The sequence below is a fragment of the Peromyscus leucopus genome, chromosome 4, assembly GCF_004664715.2.
Source record: "Peromyscus leucopus breed LL Stock chromosome 4, UCI_PerLeu_2.1, whole genome shotgun sequence".
Taxonomy (NCBI): Eukaryota; Metazoa; Chordata; class Mammalia; order Rodentia; family Cricetidae; genus Peromyscus; species Peromyscus leucopus.
Window position 1 is genome coordinate 2,945,449 of NC_051066.1, and position 22,764 is coordinate 2,968,212.

The 22,764-nt window shown below is 43.1% G+C and overlaps 1 protein-coding gene across 3 annotated transcripts in view; it reads right to left on the reverse strand.

Moving 5' to 3' along the window:
- Positions 1–22,764, reverse strand: part of Mrrf (mitochondrial ribosome recycling factor) — a 61,255-nt gene that overhangs the window by 25,484 nt on the left and 13,007 nt on the right. For 2 of the 3 annotated variants that reach the window (XM_037204477.1, XM_028886120.2), the window contains exons 3-5: positions 22,557–22,712; positions 17,742–17,860; positions 11,047–11,138 (exon numbers count right to left, since the gene is read on the reverse strand). In XM_037204477.1, coding sequence (XP_037060372.1) covers positions 11,047–11,138; positions 17,742–17,860; positions 22,557–22,712 — 367 coding nt within the window. The remainder of the gene's footprint in view (positions 1–11,046; positions 11,139–17,741; positions 17,861–22,556; positions 22,713–22,764) is intronic. The other variant, XM_028886121.2, reaches the window with a different exon arrangement.

Below are 22,764 nucleotides of genomic sequence, written 5' to 3' on the forward strand. Positions count from 1 at the left end.
ACAACAGGCGGGTTGCCTGCCAGCCCACCACTGCATCTGCCTAGCATGCCAGCATGTTTCCCTGTATGCACGGGATAACCTTGGGGTCTCCCCGTGTAATATATCATCACACTTGGGGACTCCCTGGCCTGATTCTACTGGGCATTCTGTTTTGATCACCTTAGAACTTTGGTATGGGGGAAGAAGCCAGCAAGACATCAGCTCTACCATCCAACATGTACAGAGGAAGAGGGAGCTAATGATAGCAAATATCCAATGATGAGCCTTAGGTGTAAGTAAGTTTGTTGCAACTCTGTGGGTTTGGTCCCAGATTTCGGCACCAAAACATGAGTTTTGCAGCCCTGGGAAGAGGTAGCCTGACCACTTGGGAGTCAGGCGATGGCTGGAGCTGTGATGAGACAGCAGCCCTGGAGAGTGAGGTGTCCCAGACACCTGGAGCTGCTCATGACAACTCTGACAGCTGGTGCTGCAAAGAGACAGCTCAGCCTTGGAAGGGAAGTTTTTCTGACTGCTCAGGAGAGTCAGGCCTAGAACTGCTAGGAGCTCTGCAAGGAAAGGTATCCTGACTGTTCATGTGAGCTAGGCTATACCTGGTGTGGTGGGGGATGGTCTCCCACAGGATATAGCAACCCTGCTCCTCTCCTGGAGAGCCGCTACAGCTGAACTTTGCTCAGCCCCCACTTAAGGGGGCTTCCCAGCAGCAGAGCTCTGCTTCTCAGGCCTAAGATGTTGCTTCTTTTGCTTCACTCTGCCAAAAAGGAAGCCCCTGCAGAAATGTAGCAAACCTCCGGCTCCAGAGAAAAGTGTTACTTTTTCAGCTCTTTCTTGCTCTATCCACTGAGGGACATCTCAGCAAGGATCTTCTGTACACCTGTGAATGAAGATCTTCACACCCAAAACTGTTTTGAGAGATTTATTTGGGAAGGAGCGGTCCAGGAGAGTAGCTGCCTCTACCAGGGTGGAGAGAATAGTTTTTTTTAACTGACCAGGCAGGGCAATTTATATAGGATGCCTTGGGGCGGAGTCAACCAGTGATTGGTTAGTTTCACAAGTCAGTTGGCCAGGGGCAGAGATGGCTCTGATCTGACTGAGTCAAACTGTGCTTCTCTCTGCCCTGATCTGAGCCATCTTTCCCTAGTTCTGGGCTCCAGGGTCAGGGTAGGTTTCTTTAGCCAGCCCCTTTTCCCTACATTAGGGGGAACAGATCACTGGTTTGGAAATGTCAAGGATAGCCAGAATCTCTGCCTTTACCAGAAACATAAAGCCAATTTACACCAGACTTTATCTGGATATACCTTCCAAAGGGTCTTATTCACTGTAATTCATATTCAAAGAGTAAACCAAGTGCTTATTAACAATGAAACTACAGTGCTCCTGAAAAACTTAAATTCTAAGATAATTACAACATAATGACTCAACTCCTCACATCCCTAAAAGTGGAGCCAAAAAAGAAAACAGCCATGAACATGTGTCTGGGAGATGGGTTAGTTCAGAAGAGGAAAGAAAGTGCTAATGACTAGAAGAGAATCTGTGAACAAAAAGAAAAGTAGCCTTGATTTGACTCCCAAATAATCAGGATTTAAAAAAAAAACAAAACTGTGTCCAAGAATTGCTTAACCAGGAGAATTAATTCAAACACCACAAGACAAGGAATTAAATGTATTAAGTACCTGTGACAAGCCTCAAGGAAGAAGTCACACATATAATATCTGATTACTCCTTAAAATCACTGGTACTTAATCTTGTTATACTGATAAGGAGATCAAATTCAAAAAGTTAAGCACTTCCTAGGGTCTTGTGGGAGGCACACATAACACTGTGACTGCCCTCTCCAGGACTGGCTTTGAGGGGCAAAGATGCCCACAGCTTCTAGCTCCCACAGTGTCAACCCTCCATGACATCTGACTGAGATCATTCCTAAACAGACTCCCTGGCTATTCCTAGACAATAACCAATCATTCCTGGCACAGGACTAACTAACACAGGCCTCCTCCAGGGATGGGCTCTGCCCAGGATCACCCAGCAGCCTGGCTGGGACTTCTCTTAGCTGTACTATAGGAAGTATCCTTCCTAACCTTTATCCTTGCCTTTTTCTCAGACTGGTTGTCAGATCTGGGCTGCCTCCTTCTCCCCTGTCTCTCACAGGTGTCCCTGAACATCTCACACATCTAATCCTGTCTTGGTATCTGTTTCTTGGCGAATCCAAGCTGCTATTTTCCCATGTCAGAGCAACTGGGAAGAGAGTTCATGGATAGAACATTTGCCTAGCATATGCAAAGCTCTGTTCAGTCCCCATTCCTGGGAAAAAGCAGTGCTGGCTGAGGGTCAAGGGTAAAACCTAAGCCTTCATGCATGTTAGGTAAATGCTCCACCGTGAGCTTAACAAACCAAGTCTTCCTGTTAAAATGTTTTATTACATTTTTATTTACTTATCTGTGTGTTGGGGGCTGGTATACATATGCCATAGCTCATGAGTGCAGGTGAGAGGACAACTTTCCACTATGAGGATCCAGATGATGAAACTCACGTTGTCAGGCTTGCCAGCTGAGTCACCTCCCTGGCCCCAACATTAAAACTAATCCAGAATCCATTGTCACCAACACCAAACCAAGGCCATCCCTGGGTTAGAACAGCAGCCAGTGTGAGTCTAAGGAAAATTGTCACTGCCCTCTTCAAAATCCTTAACCGTTTCTTTTCATTCTAAGTAGAAGCCAAAATCCTCATCACAGTTAGTGAAAATCTTAAGGACCTCAGCTTCCTCGCTGCACTCCGACACCACCCCCTAGCTCTCTTCCCTAACCTATTTGCTACAGCCACAAAACTTCATGCTGTTTCTCAAACATCCAGGTCAGCCTCCCTCAGGGCCCTTACACTTGGGTTTCCTCTGCTTCAGTTAGACACAGGGCACTCTGCCCTCCCACGAGCTTCAGTTCTCTGCTGTGTGACCGCCTCTGAAGACAGCATGAATGTCCTTAACACTGAATCACCAACCTCATCAGGTCCATGCATGGCGGCCTGTTCCGTCACTGCCTCACTTTTATGCAGGAGAGAGAACAAATCATTTTCCTTCATAGCCCCCTTCTCTCTCCTTCTGTATGAGTTACTGACCATTTCCTCCTATGTATGGTGTATGGCTTTGTCTAGCCTGCTGTCTACTTTACCCTCAGTGTCTACAACTATGCTTGCATCTAGAACATACTCAGCAAATACCTTTTGGTTAAGTTAATGAATGTCCAGGACACACTTTCTATTTATGGGGGGTGACGGGGGCAGCTAAAACCCAAAACGAAAAAACCAAACCCTTCTACACTCTTATAAAGGTAGATGGTGGCTGTCTGGTATCAGAGGAGGAGACAGGGATGGGTGGGAGGTGACCTGCCAAGAGGGAGATGGGAAATAAAATCTACTTTATATCTTGAATGGAATGGTAGTTACAGGGACATATACATTTGTCTAAACTCACCATCATGTACATTTGACTTTTTTTTTAGATGAACTTACCATTGTGTACACTTGATTTTTATTTATTTACTTATTTTTGAGACAGGGTCTCACTATGTAGCTCTGGCTAGCCTGAAGATCACTATGTAGATCAGGCTACCCTTGAATTCACAGAGATCTGTCTGCCTATGCCTCCTGAATGCTGTGATTAAAGGTATGGACCACCAGACCCGGCATATACACATAAAATGTGCTCATCTTACTAAACTTGAGTTATACCTCTAGAGTTAAATAGTTTCTGAAGTATTATACTCCAGACTGCCCAACTAAAGCACTGCATATAAACCCACTGTCAGATTGTGTCTCTTGATTTGAGCTTTGAAAATCTTGGTATACTTGTTTTTTTAAGATTGATTTACTTTTATTTTATGGATATGAGTTTTTTTCTTGCATGTATGCCCATGCTTGATGTCCACAGAGACCATAATAGTACATTGGATCTCTTAAAACTGGAGTTGCAGAGAGTTGTTAGCTACCATGTGGGTGCTGGGAGCTCAATCTGGGTCCTCTGCAAGAACAGAAAATGCTTTTAACTATCCATCTCTCCAAGCCCTGGAAATAGTTTATTCTACATAGTTTGTATTATTATGGTGAAGAAGAATGGCTCCCACAGGCTCACAGGCTTGAGTGTTTTGACCCTAGTTAGTGGACTCTTTAGGAAGGATTAGGAGGCGTGGCCATGCTGGAGTAGGTGTGTCACTGGGAGTGGGCTTTTAGATTTCAAAAGCCCACACCAGGCCCAGTCTCTTTCTGCCTGCAGATCAAGATGTAGCTATCAGCTACTGCTCCATCGATCATGCCTGCCTGCTGCCATGTTCCCCACCATGATGATCAAACTTCTGAAACTGTAAGCAAGCCCCCAATTAAATGCTTTCTTTTATAAGTTGCCTTGCTCATGCTATCTCTTCATAGCAATAAAACAGTAACTAAGATGATTATATAATTAAATTTTAAAATAGCGATCACTGGACCCTTTACTATGAAAACAAGCAAATGTAAAATAGAAGGCACCCTTAAAAGTATACAGATGCAAGAATATAAATCTGATTTGAAATTGCCCCAAATCTGGATCCTTTTTAATTCTGCTTGTCCTAGCTAATGAACCTGAACAAACTCTCGAAGGTTTACAGTGCTTATGCATAAGAACAGGGAAGAGCAGAATGAAATGAGGCAAACAAAGAGCACACATCGTCACCTTCCGTGCAGTGAGCCAGAGGAGGCATCAAATACTAGAGAGGTTTCTCCAAGGACAACAGCAGGTTTGGTTCTGTGGAACAATGGAGGGGTCACCCAGGTAAGCTGCAGATGGCTGTGAAGCCCTGAAACACCTACATCTCTAAGCAACTGGGCACTGCAGTGATGCTGCAAATACACAATCAAGCAGCAAGAGCAATGCCAGGCCCCACATTCACTTCTTTCCCCACCCCCAACTTCCCTACCTCTCTGCTCTCAGCAGGACCTGGAGTAAAGTTGTAAAATTTACAGGAACTAAAACACAGTTAAGAGGCTGGAGAAACAGCCCAGCAGTTAAAAGCACTGGTCACTCTTGCAGGGGACTCAGGTAGGCTAATCACTGTCCACATGGTGGCTCATAGCCACCATAACTTCAGTTCCAGGGGAATCTGACACCCTCTTCTGATCTCAATGGGCACCAGTGACACATGCTGTACACATGCATATACTCTCAGGCAAAACACTCTCATGACTAAACTAAACTGAACAAATCTGTTTTAAAAAGCTACCAAAAGAAAAACAATTTAAAACAAGATATCTGGAATTTGGAAACTAGTTAATGCTAAATACATTAAAATACAAGCACTGAACCTTTAAGAATAAGGAAGCAGGTGGTGGTGGTGCCAGCCTTTAATCCCTGCACTTAAGAGATAGAGGAAGGCAGATCTCTATGAGTTCAAGGCCAGCCTGGTCTACAGAGTGAGTTCAAGACAGCTGGAGCTACACAGAGAAACCCTGTCTCAAAAACAAAACAAAAGAATATGGAATAAACCAGGTGGTGCACATAGGATCAAACATTCAGAGTTGTTTTAGCTAGCAAGTGTGGGGTTAGCCTAGGCTACATGAGACCTTTTCCTGATAAGAATAAGAAATCTTCATAGAAAACATGAACACACTGCTTCATTCGGGGAGAAAACAGTACCAAAGCTATTTTCTGAAAAATAATATGGTATTTTCCTACAGCCACCAAGTATAATTGGTGCACACCTTTAGTCCCAGCACTCAAGAGGCAGAGTCAGGCAGAGTCAGGAGATCGAGACCAGCCTGGTCTACACTATGTAGCTGATGCTACATAGTGAGACCCTGTTTCGAAACAAACCAAACAACCCTGGCCACAGAGCTGATCTCCAATCGACAACAAAAACAGAAAAGGACTGCTCTGCTTTTGGCCTGACCTCCTCCAAGGGACTTATCTTCTCCTTCCTTCTCACAGAACAGAGAACTATGAGCTCAGTAAACTCATTTTCAAAGAACTAAGACTCACAGCAGTGTGACAAAGTGAGGTAGAAGCTCAGAGCTGCTGCAGAATTACAGTTGGACAACCAGAGTCAGGGCAAAGGCAAACATGCAGATGATTCTGAGGTACAAGAGTCACAAATGGCCAGAAAAGACAAATTTTCCTATAACTACACTTGCAATTTCATAAACAGAAACGGATCTTAGAGATTTCTTCTTATTATTCTCTTGTATTTCCCAAACTTGCCTTGGTGTGTGTGCGTGTGTGCATGTGTACATGTGTGCGCGCGCGTGTGTGTGCATGTGTGCGTGTGCGTGTGCATGTGTGTGTGTGTGTATGTGTGTGTGTGTGTGTGTATGCGCGTGCCAATGACTTGCTGTGATACCCAGAGCCAGAGCTACAGCCTTTGACTCTGTCCTTATCCCTAAAGGGGATGATGCCCTGGCCTGCTTGTGAAAGGCAATGAAGGAGACAGCAGCGTTTGATACCATCAAGTGGGTTTGACCCTGCATCAATGGCTCCAAGTACATTATCACATTATCTCCCAATGACCACATAAATAATTCCCATGAATTTAATTTTACAGATGAACTTTCCAAGACTCAGAGGTGAAAGAGCTGCTACTGTCATTCAGTCAAAAAGAAGAGCTGGATCCCAATTCAGTATATATGTGGTGGCGGGCTTTAACTCTAACCACTGCGGTCTTCTGCTTCCCTGTGTATCAGGCACTTGGAAGCTCCAGGCAGAGTGGTACCCACTTCTTCGCTCCTTATTATTCACTGTTTACAGAAGTAACAGTGTATGTGGTTTCTTTAAAGAGATCCCGCCATTTATTGTCTCTCTTCATCTCATGAAATCTCTGCCTATCGTTGTATACTCTTTCACCTGCTTTACAAATAATAAACTTAAACACAACAGTCTGCTGGAGCCACACGGGAGTCACTGACAAAACCTAATGAAAACTCTGGTCCTTTTACTTTAAAATAAACTTTTATCCCCTCACATGACACAGCCTCCATAATAAAGACCAGACCGTTCATTTTTTATCTGGAAAACTACCAAACGCATAATTCAGTAAGGGGCCTCATGACCCTACCACCTTGTCAAGGAGAAGAAAGTATATAAAAAATGAGGTTTGCAGGAGCAGAGGGTTTTGGTCTGTCAACTTTCTCTTGGATTACATCCATTAGCCAAGATAAAATAATGTAAAAACTAATGTAACGAACCCCACGTCTTTGAAAACACAAGTTAAACACACCGACCCTTCAAACTCTCATTTGACACACCAAGGGCAACTGTTAACTCCAGTGGGGTTGCAGAGATGTGTGTTGTGTCGATCCGAGCTTTCAAATGAAAATGTGACAAGCCTTCGGGCTGCTCTGAAAGAACCCAAGTCAACAGTGTACATCAGCAGCACAAGCTCACAGTGTTGCAAAATGAGGGGACTGCAAAGGGACCTGCAGACAGAGCGCAGCCCTTTGATCTGGTCCATGAGGAAGACAAAGAAACGTGAAGTGGCCTGCAAGACTACGGACAGGAGATTACGAACCAAAGAATGAAGATGCTGCCTACAACCTAGTCCTCTTTTACTATCTAAAAACAATTTTTAAGTTTCTTTTTTTTTCACTTACATGTATGTGTGTTTATGTCTGTAGTCATATGCCAAACGTGTGGGTACTCAATGAGGTGAGAAGAGGGGGTCAGGCAGTTGTAAGATGTCTGACAAGGTGCTAGGAACTGAACCTGGGTCCTCTGGAAGAACAGAAAGCACTCCTAGCTGCCGAGCCACCTCTCCAGGCCCTCCATTTGTAAATCTTGCTTCTGATAGTCATAATTACTTTCAGCACTTTCCAGAATTATTCATCTGAACAGAAAATAACAGAAAAACTCATGATTCTCAAATCCTGCCAGCCAATACTGGTCATGTGATCATGGGCGATCTCTATTTCTCAGAGCTTCAGGACTTTTTGTCTGTATTGTGGGTCGCAGTAGTTTTCCCAGTAAGCTGGAGGTAATACAAACCAGGAGCCTGACAAATGTCCTAGGAGCAAACATAAGGTCTCTGTGTCCCTAGCAGAGCCCAGTATACATACATGCTCAGAAGATACTTCCCAAGCAAACATGTACTGAACTTGAACCCAAGTCCTTATGGTGCTAAACACAAGGTTATGTCCAGTTCACAAGATTTCAGAGCAGAGTGTTAATTTAGTTTTATACAGTATCAAGAACACAGCCATTTCCCTGGCCATACAGCACATAAAAGTTCAGTCAAGGAAGGTCTTACTTTCCTCAGTGTTATGGCTGGTTCTCACAGCTGAGTGTGGTGGTGCACGTCTGCACTCACAGTACTCTGAAGGCTGAGGTAGGATGATCTCAAAAACCTAGCTATGTAGTAAGACTTCATCATGGGAAAAAAAAAATCTTGATGCTATGATACTTTGTAACCAAGGAAACATGGGCAGCACTAGTTTACCTCTTAGAGCCTAAACTTTTCTAATTGGAAAAATGACGTTAAAAGGGTCATATAGCAAGTGAAGCAATTCCTACAAAGAAGCACGGGAGGACAGGTGACACAGAGGAACCCCAGCCATTCTATTTCCTCTCGTTATTGGAAGATGTCATTCATTTGCTTACATCGTTTGAATGTCCCTTCCTTCCTGAAGCTTGCTTCTATAAAGCCCCCAAATTTCTACTTTTTTAAAGAAGATTTTTTAAAAGTTCTCTGTATGTGTGACTGTCTGCATGAGTTAGTTCATGTGGCATATGCTCACAGGCCTGTGGCGGTCTGAATGAGAATGGCCCTCATGCTGTGCACATTTGGTCCCTGGTTGGTGGGACAGTGGAAGGATTCAGAGGTGTGGCCTTGTTAGAGGAGGTGTGGGTTGGCTTTGAGGTTTCACAAAAGGCTCTGCCACCCTAACTCTACACTCTGATTCCTGCTTGTGCACGCTCACCTGCTATCCAGTGCCACCATGCTCCTGCCACAACAGAACAGGTCCCTGCCTCTCTGGAACTATCCGCCCATGGAGAAACTGCCTTAGTCACGGTGCTTTGTTACAGCAACAGTAACTGAGACAATGTCAGAGGGCATATCAGATCTCTCGGAACTAGAGATAAACAGTTGTAAGCTGCCTAATGTAGGTGCCAGACACTGAAGTCTGGTCCTCTGCAAGAGCAGTAAGTGCTCTTACCTGCTGAGCCACCCTGCCAGCCCTCCTCCAGCTCTTTGCCTTACCATTACCAGAGCTTATTATATCTGCTCAACTATCAGATGAGTTCCAGAGGAACAAGGAGTTTTGTTACTTTGTTTACTGCTGTACCCCAATAATTAGGAAAGGACCTGGCCTACAGTTAGTATTTAATAAATATTTGTTGAATGGCCAAACGAAGTGACCCAGTGTGGGGCACTGTGTAGGAACGGGGCTTAGTTCTGCTGTGTAACCACGGGTCATGTCTCACTTGGATGCCATGACTCTACTGCTCTTTATATGTCCACTTCGTCCCCTAAATTTCTCGTTAATCAGAGACACTCCAAAGTCCCTGTCTCGTTACCATTAGAAGAAATCCCAGTTCCTCTCATGGCCGTGAAGCCTCCACCATCAGTACTTGAGGTGGTACTGTGTTCCCCAAAATATTGTGCACCCTAATAAACTTATCTGGGGTCAGAGAACAGAACAGCCACTAGATATAGAGGCCAGAAAATGGTGGCACACATATCTTTAATCCTAGCATTCCAGAGGCTGAAATCCATCTGGATCTCTGTGAGTTCAAGGCCACACTGGAAACAGCCTGGCTTGGTGACACCTTTAATCCCAGGAAGTGATAGCAGAAAGCAGAAAGGTATTTAAGGCGTGAGGATGAGGAACTAGAGCTGGTTAAGTTTTTAGGCTTCTGAGCAGCAGTTCAGCTGAGAGGCATCCAGTCTGAGGAAACAGGACCAGCTGAGGAATTGGCAAGGTGAGGTGGCTGTGGCTTGTTCTGCTTCTTTGATCTTCCAGCATTCACCCCAATTCCTGGCTCCAGGTTTGTTTTTATTAATAAGACTCTAAGATTCGTGCTACAAGGACTAGTCCAGCCCTTGCTCTCACTACCTTCTTGGGCTTCAGCACACCAGCTGCTTTTCTTTTACTCAAACATGTCACCATCTTGTGGGTTCTTTATTTTGAGGAAGAGTTTCGGTGTGTAGGCCAGGCTGGCCCTTGAAGTTGTGATCCTTCTGACTCTACTTCCCAAGTATTATCTTTTCTTTTTAAAAAATTTAACTTACACCTATTGGGAGTTGCTGCCACGGCCCATGTGTGGAGGCCAGGGGACAACTGCGTGGAGGCACAGTTCTCTCTTTTCACTGGTATACGGGCTTCGGGGATCAAACTCATTGTCAGGCTTCTATGGCAAGGATTTTACCCACTGAGCCATCTCATGAGCCCTGTCTTCTCTTTCTAAATTCAGGAACAAAGATCTATTCTAATTCACTTAAAAATCCATTAAAAACATAACAAAAACCACTACTCGGGACTTATGCCTTTAATTCTTCAATTACCAAAGAGGAATGTAAAAATCCGACAGGGGACGTGGGGTCAGAGCTGACAAGTGTCAAGCTGCTTGCTGAGCTGAAGCCTTTGTGCTTGCCACTCACCCTTCTTGGAGTGGTTCCTCCGGGCTGATGATTCCGCCTCATCATCTTCTCTCAGCAGAAACGTTAACTCCTTAAACGACACCCCACGATAAAGCTGCCCTTCCCACTATCACGCCCGTCAATCACTCCCTCTTGAAGACTGGTGGCTTTTCTTCCCTCCTAGAATTTATTTCATTTGACCTGCAATGACTTGGTGTGCTAAGTTGTCCTAACTTGCCAAGCAGAATATGTGAGGACAAGGTGTTCTACAAACTTACTGCTGTCGACCAGCATCTAGTACACAAGTCTGCATCAGCAAACTGATCTCACAGCATAGCCAGGATGAAAGATACAGGTAAGGGAGCCACACCATTGGCCCAAGAATGTCTCGAGGTACTAGTTTCCACCCAAAGATAACCATCCCGCGTCATTGAAAAACATGGATTTCAGCCAAACTTACTTAGGAATAGGTACCCGAATTAGTGTCCCTTCCACTTCTGGGTTCAGATTCATTCCACTTTCTCTTATAGCCTTGATAGCTGCAGCTGTACACTGAAAACCAGATCAAAAGGTAAACAGAATTAGTAAATAATTATTACCAGATGCAAGCCCTCTGTCGATAACTGGCAACCCATCTTGGCAGAACATGGAAACATTTAGTTCTGTTACCAGTAAGATCAGGAAGTTACACTGGTGTAGAGTGCTTTGATCAAGCTGAATAGCAAGCCATGTCCACTCCTGGTACCAGTGTACTGCGGAAGGAAAAAAAGAAAGGGAAGAAAAAAGAAAAAGAAAACAGCTCTGCTTCTTTGAAAAGATTTCAATGGTTTGAGGCAACACAGATCAAAACCACAATAAATCCTCAAGGGAGGAGGGCTGGTCTGTGCAAAGATTGGTGTAAAGACAGATGAAAGATTTCATACGTTAAAAATTCCAGTTGACATTTTACACTCAAAATATACCAGTGCCAGTTTGGAATGAGTAAATAAATTTAACTCATTCGCATCTACACTCATACCAAACTCACTCATGCTTTGGAATAAGCAGTAAACCTCCACTGGTGTGCACCACAGCAAAGGCGGAGTGATTAGGAGAAAAGCATGGGTTTTGGAATCATAAAAACTTCAGTTTAAATCCAGCTTTGGGACCACATACCCTGAGCAATAAATCTGAACATTCATAATCTGAGATGATATGGTACCTAAACATCACAAAAACAATGAGATAATGAAAGCAATGTATCCAACTCAGTGCCTAGCACACAGTTAACATCCAATCAAGAGCAGCTATCGTATGAACAAACCATATCCATGTATTGAAAATGTGTAAAGTCCTCAAATTAATGGCGGAGTTAATGTAAAGATTATACTGACACACTGTTGTCCTCCTAACATCCTTCAGGAACTTCAGATTTCCTAAATGTCCAACCTCATACTTTAACAATATGCTGACTGCACCTTATATCAATCCTAAAGGCAACAGGAAGGGGGTGGAAGACATGGACTCACAAGAACAAGGCTTCTGACATGTTCCAGAGCTGATCCTTGCCATCTGAACTCAAAGGCCAAGTCCTGTCCTTGAGTTCCTCCAGCTGAACGTCTGAAAGGCATGGAGGGTGGTACACACCTATTTTACTTTTCCAAGCATTTCACTGTTACTGTTTTAGCAGAGGTATCTAAAAACTTACTCATTTCATCTTTAAATGGCCTTAATTCTACACCTGTATGAAGTCAAAATGACAAACCAGAACATCTACATACAGATGTGTAGAACCTAAGTGTGTACAGAATATAAGTATTTACAGTAAGTGTTTTAAATGGTGCCTCAGACCATAGGCTCTCAGTGTTAGAAAGGGGTCTCTGACATAACCAAGTACCACCTATTTATTATGAACCACAGGTCTACAGGGTATATTCACATCCTTTAGAATAGACAGCCCAAGAAAGATGCAAAAAAGAGACAACCTATCAAACTTCAGTTACTCTCAGGGGTAAGGAGAGGCTGAGCTGCATTTAGTCTAATGTGACTTTGTCTTTATTCTTTTTAACAGATCCTCAACTCAATGTATTCAGTAATTACTACATAAAGAAATGAACAACATATGTGTGTGTATGTGTGTATATGTGTATGTATGTGTGTGTGTGTGTGTATGTTTGTGTGTGTGTGTGTGTGTGTGTGTGTGTGTGTATCGATCGAGCTGGAGAGATGGCTCAGCAGTTAAGAGCATTTGCTGCTTTTACAGAGTACCCAAGTTCGGTTCTCAGCAGCTCACAACCACCTGTAACTCCAATTCTGGGAGACCCAATACCATTTTCTAGCCCCTGTGAGTACTGCATGCACACGGTGCACACATAAGCAGACAACACACTCATACACATAAAGTAAAAACAAACAGTAGGCAAAGAAATAAAGTAAATATCTCTCTGCAGAGAATGACCACCATTCATAAAACCATTCATAGAGTTAAAAGCAAAGGGCGAGCCCTCACTTTAAAGAGGAAGCTTTATCTCCCATCCCCCAACCTTCTATAGCTTCTCGCTCCATAACCAAGAAAACACTGCTCTGACAGCCCTATATCTCAGTGCTGTGAAGACACACCATGACCCCGACAACTCTCATAAAGGAAACCAATTACTTGAGGTTGGCTTACAGCGTCAGAGGTTTAGTCCATTATCATCATAGTGAGAAGCACTACAGCATGCAGGCAGACATAAGGAGCTGAGAGTTCTACATCTTAATCCACAGGCAGCAGAAGGAGACTGTCACACTAGGCCTAGCTTGAGTATATGAGACCTCAAAGCCTGCCTCCAGAGGGACCCACTTCCTTCAAAAAGGCCACACCTACTCCAACAAGGCCACGCCTCCTAAAAGTGCCACTCCCTAAGGATCAAGCATTCAAAATACACGAGTCTATGGGGGCTATACCTATTCAAGCCACCACACCCTACTGTCACCAAACTCCTCTTCAGTCTGGTCCAAGTAGTTCCATGCAGCCTTCCCCTGGAGGTACAAGAGTACTCACTACCGGGCTGGAGAGATGGCTCAGTAGCTAAGAGCACTGACTGCTTTTCCAGAGAATCTGAGTTCAGTTCCCAGCACCCACATGGCAGCTCAAAACTGTCTGTAACGCCAGCTCCAGGGGACCCAAAACCCATGGCAAAACACTAATGCACATAAAATAAGTACAAGAGTACTCAATACCAACATCAAGCTAGGCAGGAAGTATGTCTCACTATTTGCACCTTCACAGTGGAAGGCACAGTTCCAGTGAAGTGCTAAGCAAGTGTGCAGTAAAAGCTTGCTGAATGACTACTATTAGTAATCCTATTTAAACCTATTAGAAAATGCATTTCTTGACTTTACTTCAAAACCTTATTTTACGTTTAGTTTTTGTATGTCTTCATATTCAGGGAAAATGTTAGCTGAGATTTCTCATAAAGAAACTTACCGAAAGTAAGTCTTCTAATTTTTCTAGGTATGTATATTTTCATTTGACACGAAATCACTTATTATGATTATAACATTTACTTATAATACAGTTATTAATATGATTATAATCATTTCCCTAACAGTATGTTTAAACTATTCATGGGTCAAACAAAAAAGGCACACACAGATATACAATACCATCCCTTATCTTTAGCCTTTACTCCATCACTGGAGGGGGACACTCACCGGCATCACAAGGCAGACTGGTTACCCTGCTCTCAATACTGACTGACTGGTTATGGCTGCTGGAAAACTGTGTACTGAAAAAGATCACTGACCCCATCTGGAGACCAGCAGAGAAAAGTTCCACTATCAACTAGCAATGCCTGCCCTTGTTATTCTTAAGCTAATCCACAATAATGAACAAGGGATGGTAACATGTCTGTACACAGGTAAACATATTCTTGAGAATTCAGAGTCAACTGTTAGTACCTTATCAATTACTGGCCTTACATTTCTTTATACCTCAGTGAGTCTCTAGAATAAAAGGCACACAAAAACAGACCTCTAGTATCTCTTCTCACCAATGAGTTCCCAACCCTCCACATAGAAACTCCTCACATGGAAGACACAAAAGACACTGGTGAGTTAATGGAGGACAGTGAAAGGAGTACAAGTCTCCACATCAAGCAGAGCTATGTTCAACAGCAGTGTGAAGCGAGGGGAGGTATTTTCCTTCTCTGATTCTACTGCCTCATCTACAAAACAGAACACTAGTGTTGATTTTCACTGTTGATGGTGTGGAAGAAGCTGTAAGAAAGTAACTACCAACATGGCAGAGATTTGGTGCACATTAGTTCTTTCCCATCCACAGACAAATAATGGAATCTGCTGGTGTATTGTTGTTGCTGTTATTTGCTTTGTTCAAATGATGCTAAGTTTTTATTCACTTCTCTTCTTTCTCATCATTAACTGTAGCTTCAGGCATGTTTAGGGAAGAGGGCAACTCTGTGCACCATTATCAAGCAGAATATATGCTCAACAAATGCAACACAGTTTTTGTCTTCAACGTGTTTGAAAGATTATACATGTACTGTGTCCCAACAGCATGACACAGAAATGTTCAGATATGGAAGGAAAGCCAGTTGCACATGAAATAGAAAGGAATTCTATAAACACAAGGAGGATTAGCTCAGCATTTTGAAGCTACAAACCTCAGTACTTATAGGCAGCTTTTAAAGCTGGAGGAAGGAAATGTTTAGCTAGAGCTGTTTGTTTAATGTACACAGCAGAAGAGATAAAGAAATTCAAAAGACTGCATAACTCACACTTCCTCACTGGGCCTCTACATGAGTCCTCTACTGACAACATGCTGGTTAAGCTTTTCCCAAAACCCAAGGAACTGCACACTACAGAAATGGCAAAGATACTTTAGTTGAAAGATGAAAATATACTCCAACTTCCTAAGAAAAAATTAAGCAGTTAATACCTCCTCTTGCCTCCTAAGAGATGCTCTGGTGGCCAATCAGGTGCTACTTCTGTGAATACCATTTGCTACTTAATAACAGAAGTGGTTGGCTCTGAAAAGCAATCTGCCTGATGAGGTCTTCAAGCTGTGTAATTAGGAGGCTAGTCCCTAAATTGGCCTACAGTGCCTACAGGATTAGATGAACATGGCAAAGAGGCCTCAGGGTTTCAGAGGGATAGCAGGGAAAGAGTTGACAGTTCCTTTTCATCCGTTTCTACACTCCTCAGTGACATCATGAATGAGTGCTTCCCTTCCATACACCTAATAACACATATCCACCAATTGAAGGACAATGTGTGGAGTGCTTAGCACTGTTTGATGTGAACACAATGAATCAGTTATATATGACACTTCTACTACAAGCTTACAATCTAGTGAAAAAGTGACATCTACATTGTAATTCAAAACATGAATAGCAAACAGCCAGCTGAAAATGTTCCAGCCACAGGAGCAGTACTTAAAAAGGCCCAGAGGGTACAAAAGTCATGATTCATTTCAAGGCCAGTCTTGAGTAGAGCAGAGTACCAGGAAGACAGTACCACAGGACTACAGAGACTGGAAGCAGGCTGAGCCAGATCACCCAAAGCCTTCTTGTCCACAGTAAAGATTCTGAGAATGATCCAATCCAATCCATACTTGAAACATTAAAGTTCACTGTGTAGAACGACAAGGGCAGTGGCTGAGCAACAACTCCAGAAGTAGGCCTGGCCTATCAGTCGTCACAGGAGGCTTCTGACTGGAAATGGTTTCTTCTGCTCCTACTGGTAAGTTGGTTCATCAAATCCAAAACACAGCCTGCCAGTAACAAAACTACTGAGACAGAGACCAGAACAAGGTGAGGGAATGGAGGCCAGCGAGGAAGTAACTTGCCAAATGACAAGGCAGAGAGAGGACTGGAGTTCAGGTTCTCTAGGTTTCTCAACTACAGTTAAAACCATACAGCCTCAAGGTTAAATGCTACTCATCTTCCAGTCTCGAACGCCAGCACTGCTTATGTTGTTCTGTCTAGTCTAGAGGAAGGTGAGTTCCTGGAGGTTCTTCTCCAAATTCTAATACAGAAGTCACAAAATGGCGGCCCTCAGGACATATCTGGCCCATTAAAATGTTTTATTTGTCTCAAGGTTTTTTTGTTTGTTTTGAGGCTGTCTCGTGTAGCCTAGGATAGCTTTGAATTCCTGATTTTACTGCCTGTGCCTCCCAAGATCTGAGATACAGACACATGCCAGCCCTCCTGGATGTCCACAGTTTAAAAGGAGAAAAGTAAATTAGGCCAAAACATTTAGAGAGCAAAAATACTTCGTACAAAATTCGTGGTTACTGGTTTCTTTTGGAAATAAAAACTGGAGCATCTGTTAATATTAATACCAGGCCTATATTTCTGCCTGGCAATTATCAGCAAGAACTAGGCAGAGGTGCCCCAGAGATAGACCACATGGCTTCCAGGTATGCTGGTTTGAATGAGAATGTCCCCCTAGGCTCACATATTTGAATGCTTGGTCTCCGTTTGGTGGAACTGTTTGGGAAGGATTAGGATGTGTGGCCTTGCTGGAGGAGGTGCATCACTGGGGGTCAGTTTTGAGGTTTCAAAAACTCTTACCATTCTTTACCATGCTCCAGTTCCATGCATACCTGCTGCCATGCTCCCCTCTATCATGATCACAGATAATTAAACTAAATGCTTTCTTTTATAAGTTGCCCTGGTCATGGTGTTTTATCATGGCAATAAAAAAGTAACTGAGACACCAGGTTATCAAACCCTTACACTGCCCCAAAGCCAATCACTTCCTCTCCATTATTGTTTTTCAAATCACTTACTTGGTCACACTATACATTTGAATTTAACAGATAAAAAATTAAGAGAGGGGCTGGAGAGATAGCTCAGTGGTTAAGAGCACTGGCTGCTCTTCCAAGGGACCCCGGTTCAATTCCCAGCACCCACATAGCAGCTCACAACTGTCTGTAACTCTAGTTCCAGATCTGACGCCATCATACAGACATACATGCAGGCAAAAATACCAATGTACATTAAATAAAGATAAATCATTAAAAAAAAATTTAGACATAAGAGACTTTTCTTGTCCTATATTTTCTTTAATAAATTTCTTTCCAAACTAAAGGGAACATTTCCTTTCTGACCTGATTAAACCTCTGTTATCCAAAAGAAACTGAAGACAGACCAATTCAATAAAACACCTTACCTCTGGGAAACTGGCCATATTCACCAAAATCAACTGCGGTGACTTCATGGAGATCTGGCCAATGTGATTCAGAGCAAGTTTCCCATCAGCAGTTACCACAGTAATATGATCAAGGGATCCTAAAGAAAAAAACAGTAAGGTTTAGAATTCTAAAAGACCTTAGAAGCCCGTACCTCTTAATCTAATTCTGATTCAAAAAGCATACAGGACTCCCTTACCAAAGTGGCAAAGCTGTTCATAGGAGCAGTTTCAGTCAGTGGATAGAGTATGCAATGAGCCACATTGGAATTCCTTGCTAGAACCAGGATAAGTAACCATTCTGGTCTACCTGGACTTAAAGCCTTCCCTGTGATACAGGACAGATCATCTGAAGGAAGCCAGGACAGGAACTCAAGCAGGGTAGGAACCTGGAGGCAGGAGCTGGTGCAAAGGCCATGGAGGGGTGCTGCTTACTGGCTTGCTTTCTTATAGAACCCAGGACCACCAGCCCAGGAATGGGATTGCCCACAATGGGCTGGGCCCTCCCCCATCAATCACTAATTTAAAAAATGCCCACAGGCTTGCCTACATCCTGATCTTGTGGAGGCATCTTCTCAATTGAGGCTCCCCTCTCAGATAACTTTAGCTGTGTGAAGTTGGTAGAATAAACTATCCAGCACAGAGCTGACACTGAAAAGCACTGACCTCCTTTCAGTAACTGCCACTCACTAGCTAGAAAACCACTAAGAAAGACATCACTTGCCTCTCTCTGTGTACCTTGGTTTCCAACTCAGCTTTTTAAAAAAAGTAGCTTGCCGGGTGGTGGTGGCGCACGCCTTTAATCCCAGCACTCGGGAGGCAGAGGCAGGCGGATCTCTGTGAGTTCGAGGCCAGCCTGGTCTACCAAGTGAGTTCCAGGAAAGGCGCAAAGCTACACAGAAACCCTGTCTCGAAAAACCAAAAAAAAAAAAAAAAAAAAAAAAAAGTAGCTGCTTTTTTTAAATTATGTGATGACTACAGCTAAACAAAAATGGCAAACTACATAACATACCAAAGAATAAGCACTGACAAGTCACCTCCTCCTGCCCCTTAGTTCTCACCACCATCCCACCCTGTAATGCTGTGACTATTACCATCACTTCAGAGGAGAAAATGAGACTCGAGGAAGATAAATGGACCAAGATCAGAGTTAACAAGCGAAAAAACAATCAAGAGCCCTAAGTCAAACTCAAGTGTGCTCAAGTCTGATTTCAGACAAAGTTCTTCCCTTCTCTACACAGATCTGAGCACAGAATCATCAGGGCTTCAGCCTGTACTCTTGCACCCCCCAGAGATCCTGATTCTGCTGTAATGTTTTTAATTCACCACACAATTCTAGCACACAGCCAGTTTAGAACAACTTCCTTATGTCACCCTTGCCTTTGGTACTGGGGACCCACCTTTCAGAAGCAAGTACACATTGTGTGTGTGTGTGTGTGTGTGTGTGTGTGTGTGTGTGTGTGTGTGTTTATATCACTGTTACCCTGGATCTTTTTCCACACCTATAAAATCCTAGGCAATTTTTTCCGAAGTCAAAAAAGATAAATAAGCCCACAATTCTCAATGGGAAATTCTTCTAAATCCCTGATTTCCTATACAAATGAAACTAGCAGAAAACCCTTGTCACTCACAGTAGAAACCACTCATGGATGGCTCAGGTATCTTTCAAATAAACTGAAACTATTCTGGCAATATGCTGTAAGATGTTCCAAAGATCTGATTTGAAGTACTCAACTAGATTCAGTGTCATCATGACAGACAGTTGTGGACACCACTGGCTTTAACCTACAGAAAGTATAGGAGTATAATGATTAAAAAGTCGCCATGATTTTAAAATCATTCAAATACCAACTCACTGCTTCCAGAGTCTAAGCGCCTTCTGGGCCTCTACTTCTTGATCTTTAAATGAGACCAAAACTATACTTAACAGGCTTTTAGGAGGATTAGACTCAAAAGCATTTATAGCTACAACCCATTAGTGCTGTTACTATTTTTTTTAGAATTTTTGTATTTTAATCAAACGAATATCCTTGCATGTAATTTCCCTTCTATTAGGAATATACTTCTCTTTTCTTGAAATTATAAAAGTTATTTAATTCACCATAGCTTAAAAACAAGAATAAACTTAACTAAGAAAGTATAGATGTCTACTTTAAGAATTACAAAGCAGCTGGGTGTTAATTGCGCACGCCTTTAATCCTAGCACTCAGGAGGCAGAGGCAGGCAGATCTCTGAGTTCAAGGCCAGCCTGGTCTACAGAGTGAGTTCCAGGACAGCCAGGGCTACACAGAGAAACTCTGTTTCAAAAAACAAAAAACAAACAAACAAAACAAAATAACTATAATCACTTATCATAGTATTTTAGATTCATTTATAATTTTTCTCAACATTCCTTGAATAAATCCTATTTGAAGCTGGGTCTACTGACTCATTCTCATAATCCTAGCATTTGGTAAGATGAGGTAGGGCAATCCCTGTAAAATTCTAGTATATAACTTATTTTCTCCTCAATGCTTTTTATTTTATTTTATTTTAAAACAGGTTTCACTGTGTAGCTTTGGCTGGCCTGCAACTCACTATGTAGTCTACTATGTGAGAATATACTTCTTTACTGGGATAACTCATGTTCCCTCTTTAAAGTCTCACTGTAGTGGTGTCTAATCTCAGGAGCCTTGTCTGACTCTTACAAATCCTCAAGCATCCTAAGGATGCTTCCAACAATAATGGCAGCAGCCTTAAGTTACTATGTTCTATAAGCAAAGCTCCAGTGCTAATGCTTTTTAATATTACTTGCTTTTATTCTCTTATAAGGTGATTATTACCACCATCATTTTACAGATGAGGAAACTGAGGTAAACAGAATGAACTACCCAACATCACAACTGCTCTTAATAATAGAACTTAAATCCAAGTCCAGGCACAACCGTCTCCAAAGCCTTGTCTTCACTGTTCTGCTGTTATGTGGTTTTATACACATTGGTTCACTTGTCTGCCCTTCCATATGAGGTTCTAAGTTCCTGGACATTAGGAACCAGATCTTCCCTCTCCATGTCCATACCTATTAAAGAAAGTGGTACGAAGTAAGTGCTCAGTACTACTGTGGTAAACAAATGGATGGACGAAGGACAAAGGGGAAGCAGCAAGAAGAAAAGAACAAGCCTGAATCTCAGGCAAGCGTTGACAGAATCCGCTGTTTCTGAGACACACGCAAGACAGAGGAGTGAAGAGGAAAGCACTGCCAGTCAGGTAGCAGAGAGACGATACGGAAGAGGCAGTCTAGCAGAGGACACGGGCTAAGCTTGGCTTGTTTTGCCCAGTTTCTTCACAGCCTCAAATTCTACACAGAACATACACAGACTTAACCTAAGGAAAAGAAGGAAAGAGGAGATTCTAAGGGGAGGTCCGCTGAAGGAGGGTCTTAGGCCAGCCTCCCTGACTGGCTGTAAGAGCCTCTGCCCCAGAAGTCCCCACATGGGCATCTCAGTGTGCAGTTGTGGTGGCTCCAACCCTCAATCCTTATCGACATAATGCATCAAGCCCTTTCCCCGCAATCTGTCCCCAGTGGGAATCTCCCTCAAGCTCCCTCCTGCCCCTCATTTTCTCAGAGGTTAACAGTTAACAAATTACACTCCCACCCTCCTTCCGAGCCCATCATCATCTTAAGTTCAACAAGAGTGGAACTGGCCGGCTCATTTTAAGTATCACGTTTCTCCCTGGGCTTCTCTCAAGCTGCTCTCTGGTTTCGGCTGCAGAATGTTAACAGGCAGAAAGCACAGGGGAGACAGAGCACTTTATCAGTTTCATACCTAAAATAATAAGCAAGCTTAAAATAAACAGTTGCGAAAGACTGAATGGCACGCTTTACTGTCAGCAAAGGCAGAAACACTCCAGCACAAAGGTTAACAAATGCCAGGAACTGCCTTCTAGTCTCACGCCAGATCGCATCTCTGAACTCAACGTGGTTCTGATCATTTTTAGAATGAACTGAGTACTTTTCACAAGCAAGTTCATAAAATATCTTCTATTTTCCTTACAAACTTCCCCAATCAAAACATGAGTGGGAGGGGCTGAAGCTGCCGCAGACACCTTCAGAGGGGTCCCAGGACTAACTATAGGATGATGACAATTTGCAGAAGGCCAATTTAACAGCAATTGGATTTTTCCTGCCCACTTGCACCATTAGCTGACAACCCACTTCTCCATCACATCTGCAAACAGTTCTCCTAGACAGTTCTGACATTTCCCACTTAGAAAAGCCACTTTCAGGAAGCTATTAACCTAAACAGAATCGGAATCTTCCTGGTCAAGCTCATGGGCACAGAAAGGCCTCAGGTGGGCAAGTCTGCAGAATTTGGTTTTCAGTGTAGGATAAGAACTGCCAAATAGGACAAACTAGAAAAAGCAAACTAAAGGACATAGAACTGTGAGTCTAGAAACCCACATATGCTTATTGTATCCACAAGAGAACCACTTTTTGAGAGTATAATTCCACAAGCACTGATCATGACAGGTTTTGTTCACTGCTATGCTAGTTCTCTGTGGACCAAGCACAATGCTACTCCACAGGAGTCAGTTGCTTAATGGACAATGGATACCAGAACCATGACACAGTTAACTCACTCACATTCTACAGCCCCAAAGCCACACAGCAGGAATTGGACAAGGCAACTCCTCAGTTACAGAAAAATAACTGCTCATAAACACCAGTCAGTCATGCCAAAGCTGGGACTGATAGGGTGACAGGCCCATGCTCTTTTCTACTATAACACTCCCTGAAACATCGGTTTAGCCACTAACCTGGTGCAGTCCTTATGTTGAGAGTCTTATTGAAATTATCCTTGAGTGCTTCCATCACAGATTTCATTTCTTCATCCACCTCTTCCAAGTTGATTATGTCCTCAACCAAGGCTGTGTTAATGTTCACTCTGGTCTGGGGCTGTCCTTTCCCTTTAGCTGAAAAGCGAACAGTGAGCAGAGGAGTAGACGCATACACAGAAATAATAAG